General features: G+C 41.2%; 1 protein-coding gene across 4 annotated transcripts in view; it reads left to right on the top strand.

Moving 5' to 3' along the window:
- The first annotated feature begins 2,155 nt into the window (after positions 1–2,155).
- CBLB (Cbl proto-oncogene B) overlaps positions 2,156–20,132 on the top strand; it is a 55,004-nt gene continuing 37,027 nt past the window's right edge. For 2 of the 4 annotated variants that reach the window (XM_033146680.1, XM_033146678.1), the window contains exons 1-3: positions 2,156–2,221; positions 2,821–2,995; positions 13,313–13,563. In XM_033146680.1, the coding sequence (XP_033002571.1) occupies positions 2,828–2,995; positions 13,313–13,563 (419 nt within the window). In that variant the 5' untranslated portion in view covers positions 2,156–2,221; positions 2,821–2,827. Of the gene's footprint in view, positions 2,226–2,820; positions 2,996–13,312; positions 13,564–20,132 lie in introns of those variants that run through there. The other 2 variants (XM_033146677.1, XM_033146679.1) reach the window with 2 other exon arrangements.

The following is a 20,132-nucleotide window of genomic DNA, read 5'->3' as shown; positions in this document are numbered from 1 at the left end:
TGGCAGGGTCTCAAGAGCCCTCCTACCTCCTTCCCAAAGCTGGGAAACTGCAAACTAGGCTTTGAGAAGGAGCTGTGAGGACTCTAGGACCCTGTCAGAGCCCTTGTGCCCCCAGAGCTCAGTGCTTCACTTACCTGGTTTTGGTCTAGGACACCATAATACATGGAAATGTGAAAACTCATTGCTTCAAAGTGCCCTTTTTGAATTCACACATTATTAACTTTGGTGAGCGAGATCAAGTAACAAGAGACATTGGAAAAAACCATGCATGCTGTTCTATGTGCAGTGAAATTTGTGCAGTGCACACTTCTAAATTTGCCCTGCTGAATTTAGTGGGGCTTACTTCTAAGTTGATGTGCAGACCTCAGCCATTGATTGACACGCAGACCTAGGGTGATTTCTGCAGCACACAAGGTTGTGCATGTCTGTTTCCTCAGAAGTAGGCACTGCTGAGAGTTCGTTTGGGTTTTACTCCCCAGGGAATGTCGAGAGGATGGCAGCCTGATGTCGCCTGGAACAGTTGGGAGGGAAGGAAATGTTTAAAAATGACGTGCAAGTTTTGCTCGGGAAGCAATCCTACTTGGACCTGAGCGGCACTTGCCTCTGAGTAAAGATGCTCGAGGACGTCGAGTTGCTTTGCTGCGGTTCTCGCGCCCCGCGATCCTAATGCGAAGCGAAGCCCTGCAAGCAGAGGACTGTGTCTAGGAAGAGCGTTAAGTCCCGCTGCACTGAACTCTGAGCAAATGCGTTTAGGTTTAAACTGCGCGCGGAACCTGAACCAGTACGATCGCCGGGGGTGGGGGTGGGGTTAAGGCCTGGTAACACGCTACTGAATCCGGGGTGGGAGGCTTACTTCGGAGCAAAGAAACACGCAGAGGTCCTTACGTAACACTCCGTATCCAGACTCCCCCCGAGGCGGTGCCTATTCCTATTCCCATGAGCCTCCCTTGTCTCAAAAACCGGATACATTTCCTTGTCTCTATCATACCCGCCCGCCCCCCCCGGTCCTCTTTCACCTGCTTTCCTCACTCCCACAGACCCCCCCGTATACTTTCCAGAGACGAAGCTCCTTTGGCTCTCTCGGCCCGATTCATGAATCACAGTCGGGGGAGGAGGAGGGAAGGGGCAACCCTCCCCAGCGCCGGAAGTCCTTCTTCGTCCTCTTATTGGCCTATATCCTTATCAGTCAGGAACTGGAGGACCAACAAACTGTCCCCCTCCTCCCCCGCCCCCAGAATTCTTAAAGTTGGGCGAGGTGGGGGGGGGCCCTTACCAAGTTCTCAGTTTAGGCTTTTCTTTCCTCCGCCTGAATGCCTCCCCCCCCCCAGTCACCAGTCGCGCGCTCACCTTTGATTGGGTAATGTCAAGGGAATTGAACCTTAGCACCGTTAGAGAGAGAGAGACGCCCCCCCTCCCCTCCGCCCTTAGTACGCAGGCGCGGTGCCGCCGGCTGCACGAGCTTTTTTGCCCACTCGCTCGCCTCTTCCCGAGGAGGGCTCGGCTGCGGGCGGGTCCTAGCGCCGCCCGGCCCGGCCCCTCGAGCGCCGCCCCCGCACGCCCCTCAGCGGGGCAGAGCGATGAGCGAGGGCAGCGGGGCTGTTGCTGAGACGGCGGCGGCGGCGACGACGACGGGCCCGCCGTGGCGGATTAGCCCCTCATGTTTCCCCGCGGAGCCCCAGCGACGGCACAGACTGTGGTGGGGAGCGGCGTCCCGTCCTCTTTGTTGGCTGTGCTGCTGCTGCAGTCCTCGCCCCTGAGGCTCCGGGCGGGGGACGAGGCTTCGAGGAAGGGAGAGTGCCGGGCGGCGGCGGCGGCGGGGGCCGCCGCTTCTGCTGCTGCGAGGGACAGAAAGCGCCCGACGAGCAACCGGAACCAGGAAAACTGCTGGGATTTAATACGGCGGGCTGCGCCGAGGGATGGCGTGTGCCTGAAGGAGGACGGGAGGCTCCGGGAAGAGGGAACAAAGTGAGGGGGCCAGAGAGACTCGTCAGGGGCTGTTTCTTGGGGGTCCTCTTTCTTAACCTCCGACCCTTCCGACATTCCCCGTGAGGTGGCGGGGGGACTTCGCTGCTGCTTGAAACTGACCTTGGAGAGAGTTGGGATCTACAAAAACTAGCAACGTTTTCCTTTGGATTTTCCTTTTTTCACCTCTTCTCCCCCCCTTAAAAACCACACTTTTTAAGAATACATATCTGCAAATATCGCTCCAGGTTGCTTACTTGTAGGTATATTGAATGTATCTAGGAATGTTGCTAGCATAAGAGATTTTATTGTATTTATTTGTTTTAAATTCCCACCCCACCCAGGCTTGCTGTATGAGAACTTGCCACTTGAAAAAAAACAACAACCAGTGCCTTGGTTGGGTATTGAGTGTTGTGTGGCCCTTGCAAACCATGTGTGGACAATTAACCATTTATCTGTGAGAGCATGTAGGGGGGAGACAATCATGAACTTAAAAAACGGAGGAGAGTGTTTAACACTGCTCACCAGTGACTTTAAATTTTGAAGGTATTAAGGAAGTTGATGGGTAAAATGAGTGATGTGGGTTTTTTTTTTGTAAGATTGTTAAGGTGGTATATTTTCCATAAGTTGTGCTAAGGTACCATCAGTGACTCTGTATGACGTGAGCCATCAAAGATCATTTCCTTCTGACTAAAAGTTACCATGGGAGGGGGGCTTATAATCAAAAGTTAACCTGGTCTTTCACTATACTGTGTGTTCGCCCTTTGGTGATTAGCTGAAGGTGGGATGTGTGTGTCAGTTTGGGTGAGGAAATTTCATGACATTATACATTACTCTTCTTTTTCTTACAACATTAAGATCCCAGATGGCCAATTCCCTCAACGGCCGGAACCCAGGTGGCCGAGGAGGAAACCCCCGCAAAGGGCGTATTCTGGGCTTTATTGATGCTATTCAGGATGCAGTTGGCCCCCCCAAGCAAGCAGCTGCTGATCGCAGGACTGTAGAAAAAACTTGGAAATTAATGGATAAAGTGGTGAGTCTGTCAGCTGAGTCCTTGTACCAGAAAATAGTCAACAGTATTTATATGTGTACATGTATGGTCAGATCAGTTTGTGTCCTTGTTTGGAAAGAGTGAGTGTTTTCAGATTCATGGCAGATCCCCATTTAACCTTGGCTCATGTTTTCTCCTTAAAAACAGAAGAGGGAAAAATACATTTGTTTTAAATGTACCTTTTGATAAGCACCGTCCTTTAAATAGTAGAGATTTCTGGTTTGTGAATATGTTTTCTGTGAACCAAATGTTCTTTGGTTCCCCACTGGAGCATGATGTTACAATATCTTCTTGAAAATGAAACTTCAGTTAAGGTAATCAAGTTGTGAAGCACTCTTAGATTAATCATACATGCAGTTCAATATGCAGTTTAAGGGGGAAAAAACCCTCTGCTTTCTCTCATAGGAATGAACCAAACTTAACTGCCTTGGCTTTCAATTTTAATGGTTCCTTAAAATGTATTATGTGATTTCTTGAATAGTTATTGGAGAGCTGCTTACCATGGAGGCATGGTGTACAACTCAAAAATTATTTGTTAACCTGTATCTGAACCGGAATCACTTATTTTGTTAAATATTGCTGTAGAATAGTTAGCACGTATTAGTCATTGTAACTTCTACTAAGTTGTATGCAACATTCCTTTTCTCACTGCAGAAAAATATGGTTCATTACTAAGGCAACAGGACAGATATTTAATTAAGTGTGTAGCATTGGCTATGAGGATGATTGATGGCTTCCTTTTTAATCCTTCACAATTGAACAAGCAACATCAGTTGGCATTAAATTCTTAAAACAAAAAAAATACTCTTTACTCATAGCTTTATGGTTGGTATTTCACCTACAATGAATATATGAAGTTTCTATATAGGTAAATAATATTATTGCATATAACTAGATGGAATTCTTACAACTTTGAAGTAAACGTTTATTGAGAGAGCTATAGAACTTTCATTTGTCAAGCAGTAAATGTCTCCATGAAGACGCTTAAATAGCCACAACTGATTCTTAAGCCTTTTACAATTATTATCAAGCCTTAACTTGGAATTCAAGACTAATGTATTGCATAAAAGTCACACATTTGATTCCTGGTGTTGAAGTCTAGAAATAACCTTCTTTGGAACTCAAGTTCTGATTGTATGTGTTGCCAGCCTTGAGATTTCAGAACAACTTTAAAGGTCACTACTACTGCTAAAACTATGGCAGTAATTTAGGCTAAAGTGTGTGCCTGTAATACCTTATCTACCTACCTACCTGATTAGGGTAAGTTACTTTAGTCTCAGTTTAGATATCCTATAGATTTTCCATAATTTATGCTATGTAAGTTGATCATCAACCCTCTTTTCTTTCTGGAGTTACACTTTTGTGCCTGCTTGATACAGTACAAAATCCATAATGTGAGAACTGTGAAAACTGCATTTCTTAGGCTGCAGTGCTATGGACATTACTTGAGACTTAACATCTTATACCTGTTCATGTCTACCTTATAACAGTTCATACTATTTGTCAATTTAGTCCATTCCTGTCTGCAATAGCTCTCTAGACTTTTTTCAGGTGGAGTCTTTCACTTCATTTGCTATATAAGCCTTCTAACTAGAAATGTCAGGGATCATATCTGAAATATTCTGCATAACAAACATGTGCTCTACCATTGATCTGTGGCCATGCTTTCCAGAGTAGCTCCTGTTGGATTCAGTAGAACTTGAGTAAAAAATAGTTAGTTGGGCTGCTCAATCCATAACACAAAGCAGACATCTCTACAGACTCTGTGGATCTTTGTTTTGTGACATACATTGAGGCCATGATAATATAGACATTCCTTATTGTGCTGTTTGAGTTCCAGAAATGTCTTTATCCCAAGGGTCAAGTTTTTTTTAATGTATTCAGTTTAAAGATATAGATTTTTTTTGCTTTTAACATGTTTCTATTAAATTAAGATTTCATTTTTAACATTTCCTTTTTTTACATTCACGTTTCTTCTCAAAAGCCTTCCTGGAGGAAAATGAGGATTATTTTTTTTAGTTGCCCCTTGTGAACCTAGGTTCATTTATCCCTTGTGCATTGTTTCTATATCTAGCATTGTTACTTCCTCACAGCTTTATCTTGCCAATCTTGCAAACCATATTTATCTGATTTCAGTGGGACTGATGTCCAAGTAAGTTTTTTTTTTTTTTTAGGTTTATAACTTTAAATAGCAAGCCGCCTTGGCATGCTACCTCTATCCTATTTATATAGCAAACTGGTAGTGCTAAACAAATGTATAATGGAAACAATCACAGTTGTCTGGGATATAAGTACAGTTAGTGGTGAAGTAGACTGATTAATTTACTGAATTACACTTGCGTATTTGGCTATAGTAACATCATACTTAAGGTGTTTCTCTGAAGCAGCAATTGTTGCCCCATCCTAAGCACTGATTTGCTGACACTTCAAAAGTAGTATGAATGACCAGTATTAACATATCAGTTTATAGAATGGCTAAATACTGTGTTTCATTACAGTGGCCTTATCCATACAGCTGTAAGTGAGCCCAGATTTAGTTACAGTACTTCTGTCTGTGTGCTATAGCTGTAATCTAGGAGAACAGGAAGTTGCCTTGTGGGTATAGACTTTAGCAGGTGTGTTCTGAATGGCAGAAAGATACTGTTATTCAGGTCTAAAATTAATGTACTGTTAAGTTGTCTATGTATGGTTTAATTTGGACATAATTTCTATAATGCCTTATAACTGGTATTCAGTACTACAGGTATAGCACTTGGAATGTAAAATTGTTAGCAGTATTCATCAGATGTAGGGATGTAACCTGAGATTTCTTCTCTAAGTGGTATTAGGTCTAAATCTCGGAAAGCTTTCTAATGTTGTTTTCTTGTTTCAGTTACTATGCAAACTATGAAAGATCTCATTGTTTACATCATTACAGTCGCATCTCGTGTCGCGTTCGCTGCGGGTTGCGAACGGCAAGGGTTACGAACGCGCCAAACCTGGAAGTAACAGAACGGGTTACTTCCTGGTTCAGCGGGTCACGCATGCGCAGACGCGCCAAATGACATCGCGCGCCGAATCGTGACCCGCGCATGCACAGAAGCGGCGCTGCGGGTTGCGGACTCCTCAGGATACAAACGGGGCTCCAGAATGGATCCCGTTCGCATCTAGAGGTACCACTGTACTGCTTGATTTTTCAAAGCCTTTCTACAATGGCTTGTATCCCTTTAATTTATGGAAGTTCATGAAGAAAAGTTTCCTCATCCCTCTGTCTTTTCCAGAGGACTCCCCTGCCAACAGTGACAAGGGGATTGTCACAAATTGACTTATTTAAGTTAACTTATTTTAGGGCCCAAGCCATTGTTTTTGCCCACGAGAGTATAGGGTCTGTTTGATAGAAGGCTTTAGGAAGTCTACATGCTATACCTTCCCCCACCCCCCTCTTCCATTGGTTAAGTGTCCTCAGTTGGATCTTAATGTATCCCATTTAAGCTTTTGTCAGTTAATCACATTTTATCTCCAGATTAAATTAAAGTATACCAGACAGGATGATGTCATGATGTTAGTATCCTGTTATTTGTATCTAGAGTTGAATATTTGGTACTTGTAGTGGAGAGGATGCATTTGAACAAACTCCATTCAGCCATCTTTTGTGTTAGCAGATGGCAAAGGGATGTTTTTTCATAGTTAAAATAAATACTAGATTGTAAAAGCATTTCTGAAATTGATTTTAAATGCAGCTTATGATTTGATCCTGCAATGTAGTTCTTGCAACAGAATTCCGTGGAGGAAAATACCAGAGACTGCTCAATATGATGAAGTTGTTTTTGTGATTAGAGTTTAACTGGCCCAAGTACCATTGTAACACTCAGCCATAAGCCATGGTAACCCTTATAACCCCCCCCCCAAGTTCTATTTTTTTGTTTTGAGTAAGATCATTAGGTTGGCTTGCACAGTATGGTAAACAGAACTGTGGCTTCCTGGGGTCACATAAATGCATGGGCTCCCAAATAAGAATTCACAGCCGCTTTGGTCATCTCCAGGACTTTTTGCTGGCACATTGAGCTTAGTACTGGTAAGTGTTTGGTTTAGTAGGTTGTCCAAACCCAGGCTTGTGTTTAAGCTTTCTCCTAGCTATAGCATGTGCTTAGTGGGGAGAGAGTTTAAGCATACTAACCTGCATCTTAGTATTCTTCTTCTTCATTAAATTTGTATACTGCCCTTCCCAAGGAGATTCCAGTGTAAAAATACAAAATGAAAACATGAAATATAAAATAAAACAAACCACCAGCACCCCGAAACACATTTAAAATAGCATAGAATGTTAATCAGCCAGAGGCTCATTGCAAGGAGGAGTAAAGTGGCTGTGGCTGCAAGTTTCTCTGTAGGAATCCACGTTTATGTGGTCCTGCACATAGCATGTGTTGCAAATGAGGCCTTTATGCCAAATTTGGGGAAATTTGGCTTATTCTACCAATGCTTAGTTAAGAAAAAGCAGAATCACGTTTGCTCCAAATATAGTTAGATTAAGCTACCCCCCCCCCCCAAAACCACCACTGCTTTAGGTAATGGGCACACCAGGTTTTACAGAACTGAAAGTGGAAGCTTTTAAACTCCTTCCCATATGTGTGGCACATGAGGCTTGCCATGGTTCATTTTCAGTCGCATAGTGCCAAAGGCTGCTCTGGTTTGGAGCTGTATTTAAAAGCCTGTTATTTATCGTCCAGATGACCTGATAGATAAGCACAAGTTTGTTGCATATTCTACAAAAATAAGTATACAAATTAAAATGATGGTTTATCTTTTAAATATCTAAATAGTTACTATGCAGTTTTTCTGTATACAGTATATTTCACTCCAAGCGTTTCATAACAAAAATGGCAGATTATTGTCCATAGCTCCATATTAAGAGAGATGTAATAAAAGTCTGTTAAAACAAGCTATTAATAATTCCTTGCAGGAATGGTGTGGTATCCTGTGTCCTAAGAGATGGTAACACAACCACTTAAGATGTTACTGCTCTTTTTTGGTGGTGATGGTGGTGGAGATAAACATCCCTAGACAACTTTGGTGGTAGTATTTTGAACTCTTGGAAGCTACACAAATTATTGTTAGTTTCAGTACCTTATTATGTAAGCAGAAGGTAATGGGCATTTTGACTGTGCTGCCTGAATTCGATCGGATTCAGTAAATTTGTGTCCAGTGCTACGTTCTGCATGTCAGACAATATAAATCTATATGGATGGCAAATGTAGAACTGTATAATGTGAAATAAACAAATTGCATACACTTCATAGGAGAAGCAAATTACAGTTTGAAAAGCCACATGGATGTTTCGTTTGTTTATTTAAAATATTTATATCTTGCATTTCTGCTTGACATCTGGCCTCCAGGCTGGAGGACAATAAAAGAAAGCTAACACACAGTGTAAGAATAGGAAATGGCTACAGCTCAGTGGTAGACCATCTGCTTTGCACACAGAGAATTCCTGGTTCTATCCCTGGCCTTTCCAGGTAGGGGTCAGAATACCCCCTGCCTGAAAGACTGAAGAGCTATCTAGATAGAACTAGATAAACCCAGCATTCGAAATGCCCATTGTTCTAGGCGCGTTTTTGTGACAGGGAATTTCATAAATGCGAACAGTTTCTGAGTTCAGGTTGCAGTACTGCGTCTGCGCCTAAGATTTCAGATTAAAATTGCCACTGTTACTTGGAAGTAAATCCCAACCAAGTTTAATGGGGCTTCCTCCCAAATAAAACGTGCATGGATTGGGGACCTAAGAACTTCCTTTTCTTTTAAACCCAACATGTTTTGTTTAGGTTTAAGTTGTCTTGTTTAGTGTACTTTTAATGTATTATGTGCTTTTAATTTGAAATACAATAGCCAGTTATCTACCTCACACTCTCACAAATTTTGGAGTGGGATCATTGGGGGATCCTTAAGTCTTAGGTTTGCGAACTGAACACTCAAGGTGGGTACCTCTGCCATGAGTTGTATAAGCCTTAAATATGTGTTAATTTTGGTGCCAAAAAGATATATTTAAATGAAGGAAAGGGAGTGTAGGGCGAATCCAGGGCTTGTCTGCAGAGTGAAAGGAAAGGAGGATCTTTTTCTACCTCCCCACTTCCAGACTCTTAAGAATATTAGGCAGGCAGGCAGGCAGGGGAATAGCATGGCTTTGTTTTTTGAAGTCTTCAGATGAGGACTAGACCATGTGAAAAATGAACATAAGATTTTAGCTGCAGTTCATTAATTTTCAGTTTTGTATTTTTGTTATAAAAAAGTTTGCCTAGATATTCTGTAGTTGCGCCCATAACCTAGGTTTAAGGTGCAATTTAGCTCCTAGCTTTCATATCTCAGTTTCTAAACTGGATAGACCAATGACTTGACTAGGGTATGATGTAAAATATCCAATCCCATAGTGCTCAGATATTGTTGCTGCTGCTGTGCCTCCTCCAGCTACTCTTCTTTAAATATTCTGTAGTGTCCACAGTGGGAAACACAGTCTCCTACTGGAATTAGGCCAAGGTAGGGACCATCAGATATTCATGTCCCAGGGGTTGGGGAATAAGCAAAGGTGTGAACAAACAACAGTGGTACAGTGTATCTGACTGTGAAGCAGCAAAAAGAATAGATGCCTGGGTGAAAATAATGATGTACAGTGCTGATGGTTGCCCTGTGTTTCACCAGTATGCAATCTAGTTGGTTTACTTTGCTGTTGTGTTTTAAGTTACCTCAAGTCAGTTTGGATAATAACAGTGGCACTATCTCTTGTATTAAATGATGGCACATTTTGCCTGTTTTAAATCCTTTAAAAAATCCCCTGCACAGTTTTTATTAATTACCCTGGTAATACTACTAATGGAGGAGAACTTGAGTTCAGGTCAAGTTTGTTTGCTGTTGATGCAAGCAAGTCCTTCTTAACTATGTCACATCTCTTAATGAGCAAGGAAAAGCTTCTCTAGTGACTCCTTACTGCTTATTATTTCCTCCCCACTTGCAAGGGTAAGGTGTGTTGGTTTTTTTTGCTCTCACTGACGGTGTTTGAGTTTCTCCCCCCTCCCCCCATTCCTTTTCTCTGATATTTCTTTGAAATAAGTATTTCTACAAATTCAGAAAATACAGATTTTGAACCAAACTTTGGTCAATTTACATGAGAATGGGCCACCTAATTAAAATAATAGTTCAATTACTTTTAACTTTTATCCTTATATGTTTTCAGTTTCTTTTTTTATCTGTGTATGCCACCTTGCGTCCCGGTCCTGGGAAAATGGTGAGAGAGAGAGATACTTGTTTATTTAGCAATTTTTCCATTATATTTTCAAATGTTTTGTAGCTGCTATTAGAAGTAGTCATTTTCAGATGGTGCAGAAGTTACTCAGCTTATGAAAAGTTACTCAGCTGAGTAGTTTTGGATTACTGTCTTAAAGGTAAAGGGACCCATGACCATCAGGTCCAGTTGTGTCCAACTCTGGGGTTGTGGCGCTCATCTCGCATTACAGGCCGAGGGAGCAGGCTGCATACAGCTTCCGGGTCATGTGGCCAGCATGACTAAGCTGCTTCTGGCGAACCAGAGCAGCGCACAGAAACGTCGTTTACCTTCCCGCTGGAGCGGTACCTATTTATCTACTTGCACTTTGATATGCTTTCGAACTGCTAGGTGGGCAGGAGCAGGGACCGAGCGACGGGAGCTCACCCCATCACAGGGATTCGAACCGCCGACCTTCTGATCAGCAAGCCCTAGGCTGTCTGGTTTAACACTCAGCGCCACCCGCGTCCCTTCGATTATTGTCTTCGGTGTGGTTAGAAGTTCTTTCCCAAAGTGAAAGTTGCTTCTAAGTAATCCAGCATAGCCAGTTAAGGTATTTTTCATGAGGCAAACAACTGCACTTTCAATGGTGTAACACAGAAATCTTTCTGGGCCAATTCGTGGTATTGTTACTTTTTTTGTAATAATGAGGAAGCAGCATAATGGGTGTAAGCACATTAATGTTTCCTGTGCTAAGGGTGCATTATTTTATTTATGTCATAAACCTGAACAGAGAGTGTTGTCACCGTTTTGTGTCATGAGTAGAATCCCCCCCCCCCCCCCGAATTGGGTTAGTTGTGATAAGTTGCAATTCATATGAGGTGATGTTTAACTTCTAGTGAAGCTATTTTATTTCATTGACTTAAGTAATATGATGCTTGCCAGCTGTCGTTCAGCCTGGATCAGTTTGTTTTCTTCCTCTTTTTAATAGAAATGCAGGTGGGGGGATTAAGCTGTTGGAGTTGTGTGTTCAAATTTCACACTTAAAAGTTAGAAATGGAGCTCTGAGAGTGTATTATCTATGACTGGGTTGCTGCTGAGTATTTTGTTAGTAGATGAAGTACCGGTAAGTGCTTCAATCCGTTTACATTTCTGCAGCAATGACTTAGCATTTTCAGTTTGGGTGGAAGAATGATTTAAGGTAGAATACTTCAGAGGCCCTGTTATTACAGTCATACCTTGGGTTACGGATGCTGCGGGTTGTGCGGACCACGCCGAACCCGGAAGTACTGGAACGGGTTACTTCCGGGTTTCGGCGCATGCGCAGAAGCGGCGAATCGCGTCACGTGCATATGCAGACACAGCACTTCAGGCTACGAATGCTGTGGGTTGCGAACGTGCCGCACGGATCACGTTTGCAACCAGAGGTATGACTATACTATTATTATTACTATAAGGTGGCACATGCACTCCCTCCCCTCCGTTTAACACTGTGATGTAGGTTAGGCTGAGAGATATTGTGAGTGGTTCAAGGTTACCCAGTGGGCTTTTGTGGCTCTGTGGGTATTTGAACCTTGGTCTTCCACTCTAACCACTACAGCACACTGGCCTGGAACTAAGATCTCATAGAGCCTGGTCAGGCGCTCTCAGTGCTCTTAATGTCTGAAGCAGGTGCTTGCAGCTTCAAATATTGTGGTTCTTCTCCCTCAAAAGCTCAATATTGTAATTTCACTGAACCAGATATTTGACCCTTGCTAACATTTTAACTGGCCAAATATTTATTTCCTGCATAATTTTGTTGTAGTCAGGAAAATAATTTATCACTTGTTACATGCATGTTTTTGTTTAATTACATATTACTTAAAGCACTGCAAACTTACTAGAAAAGAAAAATCCAACCAGTAAAAGTTAATAAACACTTACTACAAGAATAAATGTTTCCTCAGTTTGGAGCATGTTTGTAATTGGTAACTAAGCTACAGTTGAATTGGTCAGTTTCTTTATTGCATTAGTTGATGATTTCTTGCTTATTATATATTTCTGGTGTTGGACCATCCTCATAGGATGTAGAATTAACAATGGGGTTTTTTTAAAAATAAAAAGTTGTATTGATTTCAGTAGTTTATGCATTCCTGCTGTTGATAGCTTTTCACATGTTTATAACACTAAAATCTTTATTGAAGTTTTTGTCAACAGTGGATAGCATCCAGCATTGTTGCACCTTGAATGAAGTAAGAGCTGAACTTATATGAGTACAGCTCTCATTCCGTGATTGGTAGCTCCTTTCCTTCATAGTGTGACATCGTCAGCTATTGCCTCATAAATATACTTAGTCACACCGGTAGTGAGAACAACCTTAAAAGACTGCTAAATATTTAGACTATTCAGTTTCCTCCTAAATTTTAATGTCATTAACATGGCATCAGTTATGTGTTCTGTAGTTCTGTTACTCACTTCACTTGATATACAACTCAGACTTTGGTCTTGGACACTGCTTCCAATTGTTGCTTGGGATTTCTATTTTTCAGTCTTATTTGACAACTTGAATCAGTTCAGAGGTAACAGGAAATCGTTTCCCAGTATAAGAATAAGCTGCAGAGGGGATTGGGTGGGCATGCACTCCTCTTCTTTTCTTTCATATCCACCAGGAAATAGAAAGCATTTGTTCTTGATTTTGAACTAGCCATGTTTCCATGTGACATCTGAACCAGGATCAAACCATCTTTTCAATCCCCCAAGTTTGGACATCATGTGGTATTCTTAGTTTTCTAATCGAGATTGGATTTCCTTGCAGGCATGAAAGAAGAGGTGGGAGAAGGGAGTGTGAAAGCTGTTGTTTTCCTTTATGTTTGAAATGAGCTATTTTATGTTCTTCCATGCTACAAATGTCTGCAGCGCATTCCTGACCAAATGGGTTCTTGTTTTGTCAGCAAAGCTAGGATTGCTTGGGACAATATGCAATGTTTTGGATTAAATATATGCTTCCAGGTGCTGTCTTTGATATGCAGTAAAGTTTTATCCATTTAGATAATTTATCATTCACCTGAAATTTAATTGTTCTTTGGTTCTAGGTGAGACTGTGTCAGAACCCCAAACTTCAGTTGAAAAACAGCCCACCTTATATACTTGACATTTTACCAGATACCTATCAACACTTGCGACTTATATTGAGCAAGTATGACGACAACCAGAAACTTGCACAACTCAGTGAAAATGAATATTTTAAAATCTATATTGACAGTCTCATGAAAAAATCAAAACGGGCTATAAGACTTTTTAAAGAGGGGAAAGAGAGGATGTATGAAGAGCAATCACAGGACAGGTAAGAAAATTTTGTTTGGCCAATTGGTCATGGCCAATTCTAGCACAACTTTATTTGTATATTTCAGCAGTATTTGGATACTTAACTAATTGAGGACATAATGTTTATTTTCTGAAAACAGTGTCCTGAAGGTCAACTCATTGCATTTTTTTATTTCCATAGTATTCATAACTTTTAAGTGAACTTCTGATGCAACTGTTTTCTTATGAAGTTTTACTTTTTATGTACAGTTCATATTGTATAGGAATATAGCCTCTTTGGAGTGTCAGAGTTGGAGGCTTACTTTCATGACTCATATAAACTAACAGCAGGGTTACCAATCTTTTTGGGCCTATGGGCATATATGCAAACTGGAGAAACAGCTATGGGTTCAAACACACTCTGCAATCAAGCACACACTGCACCCTATTCTATTGGTTTCAATAGAATGCATATTCAAGTCTAATTTCAATGCTGAGAGGGACCCTGCGGGTACCAGGAAAGGACTCTTGGGTGTATGTCTTCCTTTGGGAGGCATGTTGGTGATCCTGCTTATGCATTTGGAAATCTGAAAGTGGAATGGAGGTAGTTCCATTCAATATTTATGTAAAATAGTTTTGGAGATGCTTTGTGGCCAATGTGAGTTTGGTGCTGGATTTGTTAACACTTCCAAAATATTAATGTGGCACTTGTTTTCCTGGTTTCATGAGGTAAGGTGTTGGTAACGATAATCATACTTAATAATAAGGCAATCATTCTGGCTTATCATGGTTTCTTGTGAACAAGCAGCATGTTGAGATGCACAGCCCCAACATTCTTTCTCTGTTGTAGAAAACCAGGAAGCCTTAGCTTCCCATTATATTTGAACCAGAAATTATGGTTTGTTGTATAATTGGCAAGCCAGCAACAACCAAGGCATAGGGATAGCTATCATGGATAGTTAGGGAAAAAACATGATTCCTGGTTTTGAAAGTAACAGGAAGCTAATGTTTCTTAGTTTATCCCACTCCAGGGCAGGAACAATTCTGCAGTGTTCATGGTACACCAAAAAATCTGACTTAATCACTGTTGCAAACACACACAGTGAAAAGTACTTATTGGAAGTTTTTTTATTTCTGATTTTATTTGTTCATCTTTCATGTCCTTTGTGGCCTGTACAGATCCTGCCAAAGTTGTGTCATGGCGCTCAACATTTATTTAAAAGTCTAGGCATTAATAATAGGCATTTTAGTCTTGAATCCTAGTGGCAAGAAAAGCTACTTGATATATTGATTTGAGTGAAATTATTTTCTGAGCAAGTTAAGTTTTATATGTGCATGAGAAAGTAGTAAGTAGAAGAATATAATAATTAAGAATGTTGCTTTGTGAAGGAATCATGCAAGAGTGAAGGGATGCTTTTTTCTTTTTTCTTTTTTAAGGAAGGCAAGTGGATGTTAAGCATGGGTGGAAGATTCAAATGGAAATTAATGTCTCAAAACTTTTTAAACTATGGAAAGGATTTTCTTCATTTCTGACTTAAAACAAATGCAGCCATAAAGAGTTTATGTGTGAACTTTTGAGTGTGTGTTAAAGAGCATAGTAAAATAGTATTGCTTATGATACTCTTTCATTCTCAAGTGTGGTTCTGTTGTTGACTTTAATAGGCCCAGCTGCAAATAGCTAGTCATGCTACTTTGCATTTGACAGGGACATTCCTCTTCCTCCCCTTTCTTTATAAAATCCTTACACAGTTGTAGATCCCATGTAATGTCAGATGCAGAGGAAAATGTCACTTCAAAACACAGGTAAGAGTGGATATTTTTTTTTATAATAACTGTGGCTAGTACCATGTGGTGTTGCATTTGAATGTATGCATCATTGAATGATGCCAAGTAAAATTCAAATGGAAATAGATGATGTAGGTTGCTATCCGAAACATACTTAGTAGGGAATAAATCCCATTGAATCCAGACTTGCTTCTCGCTAAACTTGCATTGGATTGTACTTCTTATAAATCCAGCTTTGGGAAACAACAAGAGGCAGGTAATAAGCATTCTCAGTGAACCTGGACATTTACAGAAGTAGAAAAAACAACAACCCTAACACCGCAACCCAACCTAATGAAATGTAAAGATGCTCAGTGTCTTGCTGGAGTGGGGGTGGAAAATCAAGAAAGAGGAGGAACGAAATGGAGTACAGGCAACTCCCCATTTGTTTAGGGGTTGCATTCCGAGGCACCGTACTCATCAGTGGGATGCGCTTAAGCCTGCCCTATTCTATCTCGCTTCCTTTTCGTGCCAAAAACAGTGTGCAAAAGGGTTCATATGCATGCCAAACGCGTGTAATTGGGGAGTGGCCTGTATCTTGAAAGAAGAAGTGGTTGCCCAGCATGAACACTGAATAGGAACAGTGTGTGTGTGTGTGTGTGTGTGTGTGTGTATAGCAAGTCCCACTTCTGCCTCCATATTAGAGAGCAACTACTAAAACCAGGGACGTGGGTGGCGCTGTGAGTTAAACCACAGAGCCTAGGGCTTGCTGATCAGAAGGTCAGGGGCTCGAATCCCCGTGACGGTGTGAGCTCCCACTGCTCGGTCCCTGCTCATGCCCACCTAGCAGTTCAAAAGCACATCAAAGTGCAAGTAGATAAATAGGTACCACTCCAGTGGGAAGGTAAACAGCATTTCCGTGCATTGCTCTGGTTTGCCAGAAGCGGCTTAGTCATGCTGGTCACATGACCCGGAAGCTGTACGCCGGCTCCCTCGGCCAGTAAAGTGAGATGAGCGCCGCAACCCCAGAGTCATCCACGACTAGACCTAACGGCCAGGGGTCCCTTTACCTTTACCTTTACTAAAACCAAGAAGCAGTGGAAACATAAGTGAGTAGTATACTGATCTGGGTCTTCAGTTTCTTTGAGCGGGTGGATGAACACTGTCTTCTTCATGAAGGACCTCTTCTTACTCAGTGTTAGTGACTCAGTTCAGATGTAATAACATACCATGTATTGCCACATGGGTGAGCTGGCGTATGCTCAGTCAAGCTTGCTCCCCCTTATTTGTGTTCAGTAAGAGGAGTTTTGAAGTTTCCTTGCTTATTAATAAAATTAGTTGAATAAATTACCATTTGCCACTTGGAAACAGCAAGAAACTACAGTTTGTTACTGTTAGTGAAAGCTTTAGATCTTTGTCCCTTCCATACAAAGGGGGAGGGAACTGGACCAGTGACATACGTAACTAGAAGCATGAGGTTCTGTGGTTGGCTTGTTATGTCTGAACTTGGCCAGTGATTCTCAGTTTACTTCCTATTGTCACACAAATCATTTCCCTGTTAAAGCGAACAGGCTAATGTTTTTAAAATAGGTATGGCTAATCCTTTGTGTACTTTACAATTCATGACAAAGGAGAGCTCAAACTGGTGAATAAATATCCCTAAGCTGTGTTTTGTTGTAACTTAATGTTGCTTATTTGAACAGTTTTTCAGAACAGAATGTCTTAATTAGAAATATGAAAGCATGGTAGATTTTTTTTAAAGGAGGAAGTACTTTGATGTGGCACATTGCTGTCTTTTTCAGAAATATATTCTGGCAGCCTATGACAAAAACAAATCAAAACCTCCTTAAGTCCAGGCATACTGCAGTGATGAAGTTATTGCCTGAGTGCTTTATGTGCATTCTAATGTTAAAATGTACTTCTTAAAACTGCTAATTTAAGCATACTTAGTTGCTGTTAGAGTTTGATAAAAGAGAAAATAGGAAATGATTCTTATCTGAAAACATGGAGGTCAGCCAATTCATCTGACAATCCCACAAAATCCCTGGTTGATCTGTGGAATGGGAAGATGACCTGGATTGGTTGATAGGATAACTCCCAAGTGCCCCTGCTCATTGTATTGAGCTCTGTTCCTTGGTTATTTAATGAAATGCTTAGGAAGAGGACTTAAACAACAATGGAGGAACACACGGGTGATTATAGAACCTTTTAACCATTGCCTGGTGCAGTGATGGACTGTAGATGGCTAACAAGTGGAAGCTCAATCCAGACAAGAGAGAGGTATTGATGGCCAGTAGACAAGTTGATGTGGATTGGGAGTAAATACTGTTCTAGATGGAGTGGCACTCCCTGTAGATTAGAAGATCAGGTTTGCAGTTTGAGTGTGCTTCTGGATGCCCAGGTGACTGCTGTAGCCAGGAGTGCTTTTGTTCTGCTTTGGCTATTGTACCTGCTACACCCGTTCTTGGAGAAGACAGATCTGGTCATAATGTTGCATGCCTTGGCTATTTCCAGATGTTACTATTGCAGCGTGTTCTGCATGTGCCTTTGAGAAGTGTTCAAAAACTGGCTGATGCAATGCGCAGTGGCTCGGATTCTTCCTGGTGTATGTTTCGCAGATCATGTTGGGGGTGTTGTTGGTTTTTGTTTTTATTATGTATTTTGTGTTAGCATTTTGTCAAAATTTCATGAGTGTGTGTCAGTTTAATCTGGGACAGGGGATTTGTGGGCCTCCAGTTTTGGGGATCTAGCCAGCATGATAAATCGTCAACATCTGGAGGGTCACATTTCTCCATCCTTGTTCCAGAGAAGCTGTTTGCATGCTGCCTTAACATTAGAGTAGACACAGATTTTATTTGAAATATGAAAAGGAAGCAACATCCTAATGGTATTGATCTTTTACTTTTAATCCTATTAATTAATACTGTGAAAAATGAACAGTAATGGCTTTCAGAGCTTCATAATAAAATCAGTGCTGATCAGAGACTTTTAGTGATATAGTTCATTGTTGACTCAGTTGGTATCCAGATGAGAGGTGGTCGCCTATAAATGTTTGCATTATCCCTGTTGTTCATGTATCCCAAACTATATTTTTTCTTTCTAAAAGCACCACATTGTTTGCAAACAGTGATCCTTCTGATGCCAAATAGTGTGTAATCTGGTTATGTTACAAACTGCCTAATCATTGTTCTATGATAAGAGCAATAAATAATAATGTGCTTGTGGAGTTAAACCCTTTCCCCTCCAAGTTAGCTATTAAGAGTACCAGTAAACTACTGTTTTTGCAGTGCAGAAGCAATGAGCAATGAATAAAATCACTAGGTCTAGTTCCTTCTCTCAGTGGTTAGAACAGTAAATGCTTTAAGGTCTGCAGTGCAAATAATCACCAACAGTGCCTCCTCTAAAGTGCCTTAAGCCAATCAAAATGTATCCAATCTTCAATTAAACTTAATAAATGAGTATTGCTTTTATGTTTTAGAGCAGTTGATAACATTTGGATTGGGGGAACCTTAAAGATAGGCAGCATAAATTAAATACAGTACATTAAGTTAGTCTTACTGCTAAGAACTTAATGATTTTCTTTTTCCTGTCCCTGCTCACCCCACCCCATGTTCTGTACTGTATCTGTATGGAATGTATGCATTCCTTTTATGTTTGGCATCATAGAATTGTAGAGTTAGAAGAGACCCCAAGGGTCATCTAGTCCAACTCCCTACATTGCAGAAATCTCAACTCAAGCACACATGATAGATGGCCATCCAACCTCTGCTTAAAGAAGAGTCCATCACCATTCCACTGTCAAGCAGATTGTGCTTAGATTTTTCTCCTTAATATATGCTGAGATACTAATAACATAAGCATAAGCAAGGCAACCAACCCCCATTCCTGTTAGATATACACCTGCTGATGCATCTGTATGGTGGATTTTGTAGTTTCTCTTCTGTAGGGAAACACAGCAAAATGGTCTGTGCTATAGGTTTTTGTTTCTGTTTTCTGTTGAACACAAAAGGCTGGAAATGTACTGTGTGTGGTGTTCGTCAAGTTGTGAGGAGCTGCAGCTGGAAAGGAAAACTGGCAGTTATTCCATAGGTACATACAAGTGCTTCCATACCAGTGTAGGGCTCTTTGGATCCTGGTCCAAGTTGAAACATTATTGAGGAATTTGCCGTATGTGTATATAGAATTTGCCTTTCATTGCATGTAGAGATCCAAACATTTTGTTCCCTTTGATAGCATAACAGCACAACTAGGTGCATGTCTCAGAAGAAACTCTTATTTAGTGCAATAGGATTTACTCCCAGGTAAGTCCATTGAATTCAGTGGGAATTCAGTGGGTTCTTTAAAGATACATATATTTAAAATAATAAAACAAAAAACCTTTCCTAGAACAAATTAGTGGAATGTATTTGGGTCTTAGCAGTATAGACCTGTAGTGTGAAGATAAGTGTATCAAGCCTATACAGGTTTCTGAAATCTTAAACTGGAAAAGTGACGTTTTTGGAAGCAACTCCACTGCAGGTGAATGATAGGGAGGAATGGCTTTGTTGTTTTTTAGTCGTTTAGTCGTGTCCGACTCTTTGTGACTCCATGGACCAGAGCACGCCAGGTATTCCTGTCTTCCACTGCCTCCCGCAGTTTGGTCAGACTCATGTTGGTAGCTTCAGGAACACTGTCCAACCATCTTGTCCTCTGTCGTCCCCTTCTCCTTGTGCCCTCCATCTTTCCCAACATCAGGGTCTTTTCCAGGGAGTCTTCTCTTCTCATGAGGTGGCCAAAGCTTCAGGATCTCTCCTTCCAGCGAGCACTCAGGCCTGATTAGCAAAATGCAAATTCAGCAGTAGCAGC

This window comes from Lacerta agilis, chromosome 4, assembly GCF_009819535.1.
Source record: "Lacerta agilis isolate rLacAgi1 chromosome 4, rLacAgi1.pri, whole genome shotgun sequence".
Taxonomy (NCBI): Eukaryota; Metazoa; Chordata; class Lepidosauria; order Squamata; family Lacertidae; genus Lacerta; species Lacerta agilis.
Note: the sequence above shows the minus strand (reverse complement) of the source record. Positions and strands in the feature narration are given on the sequence as shown.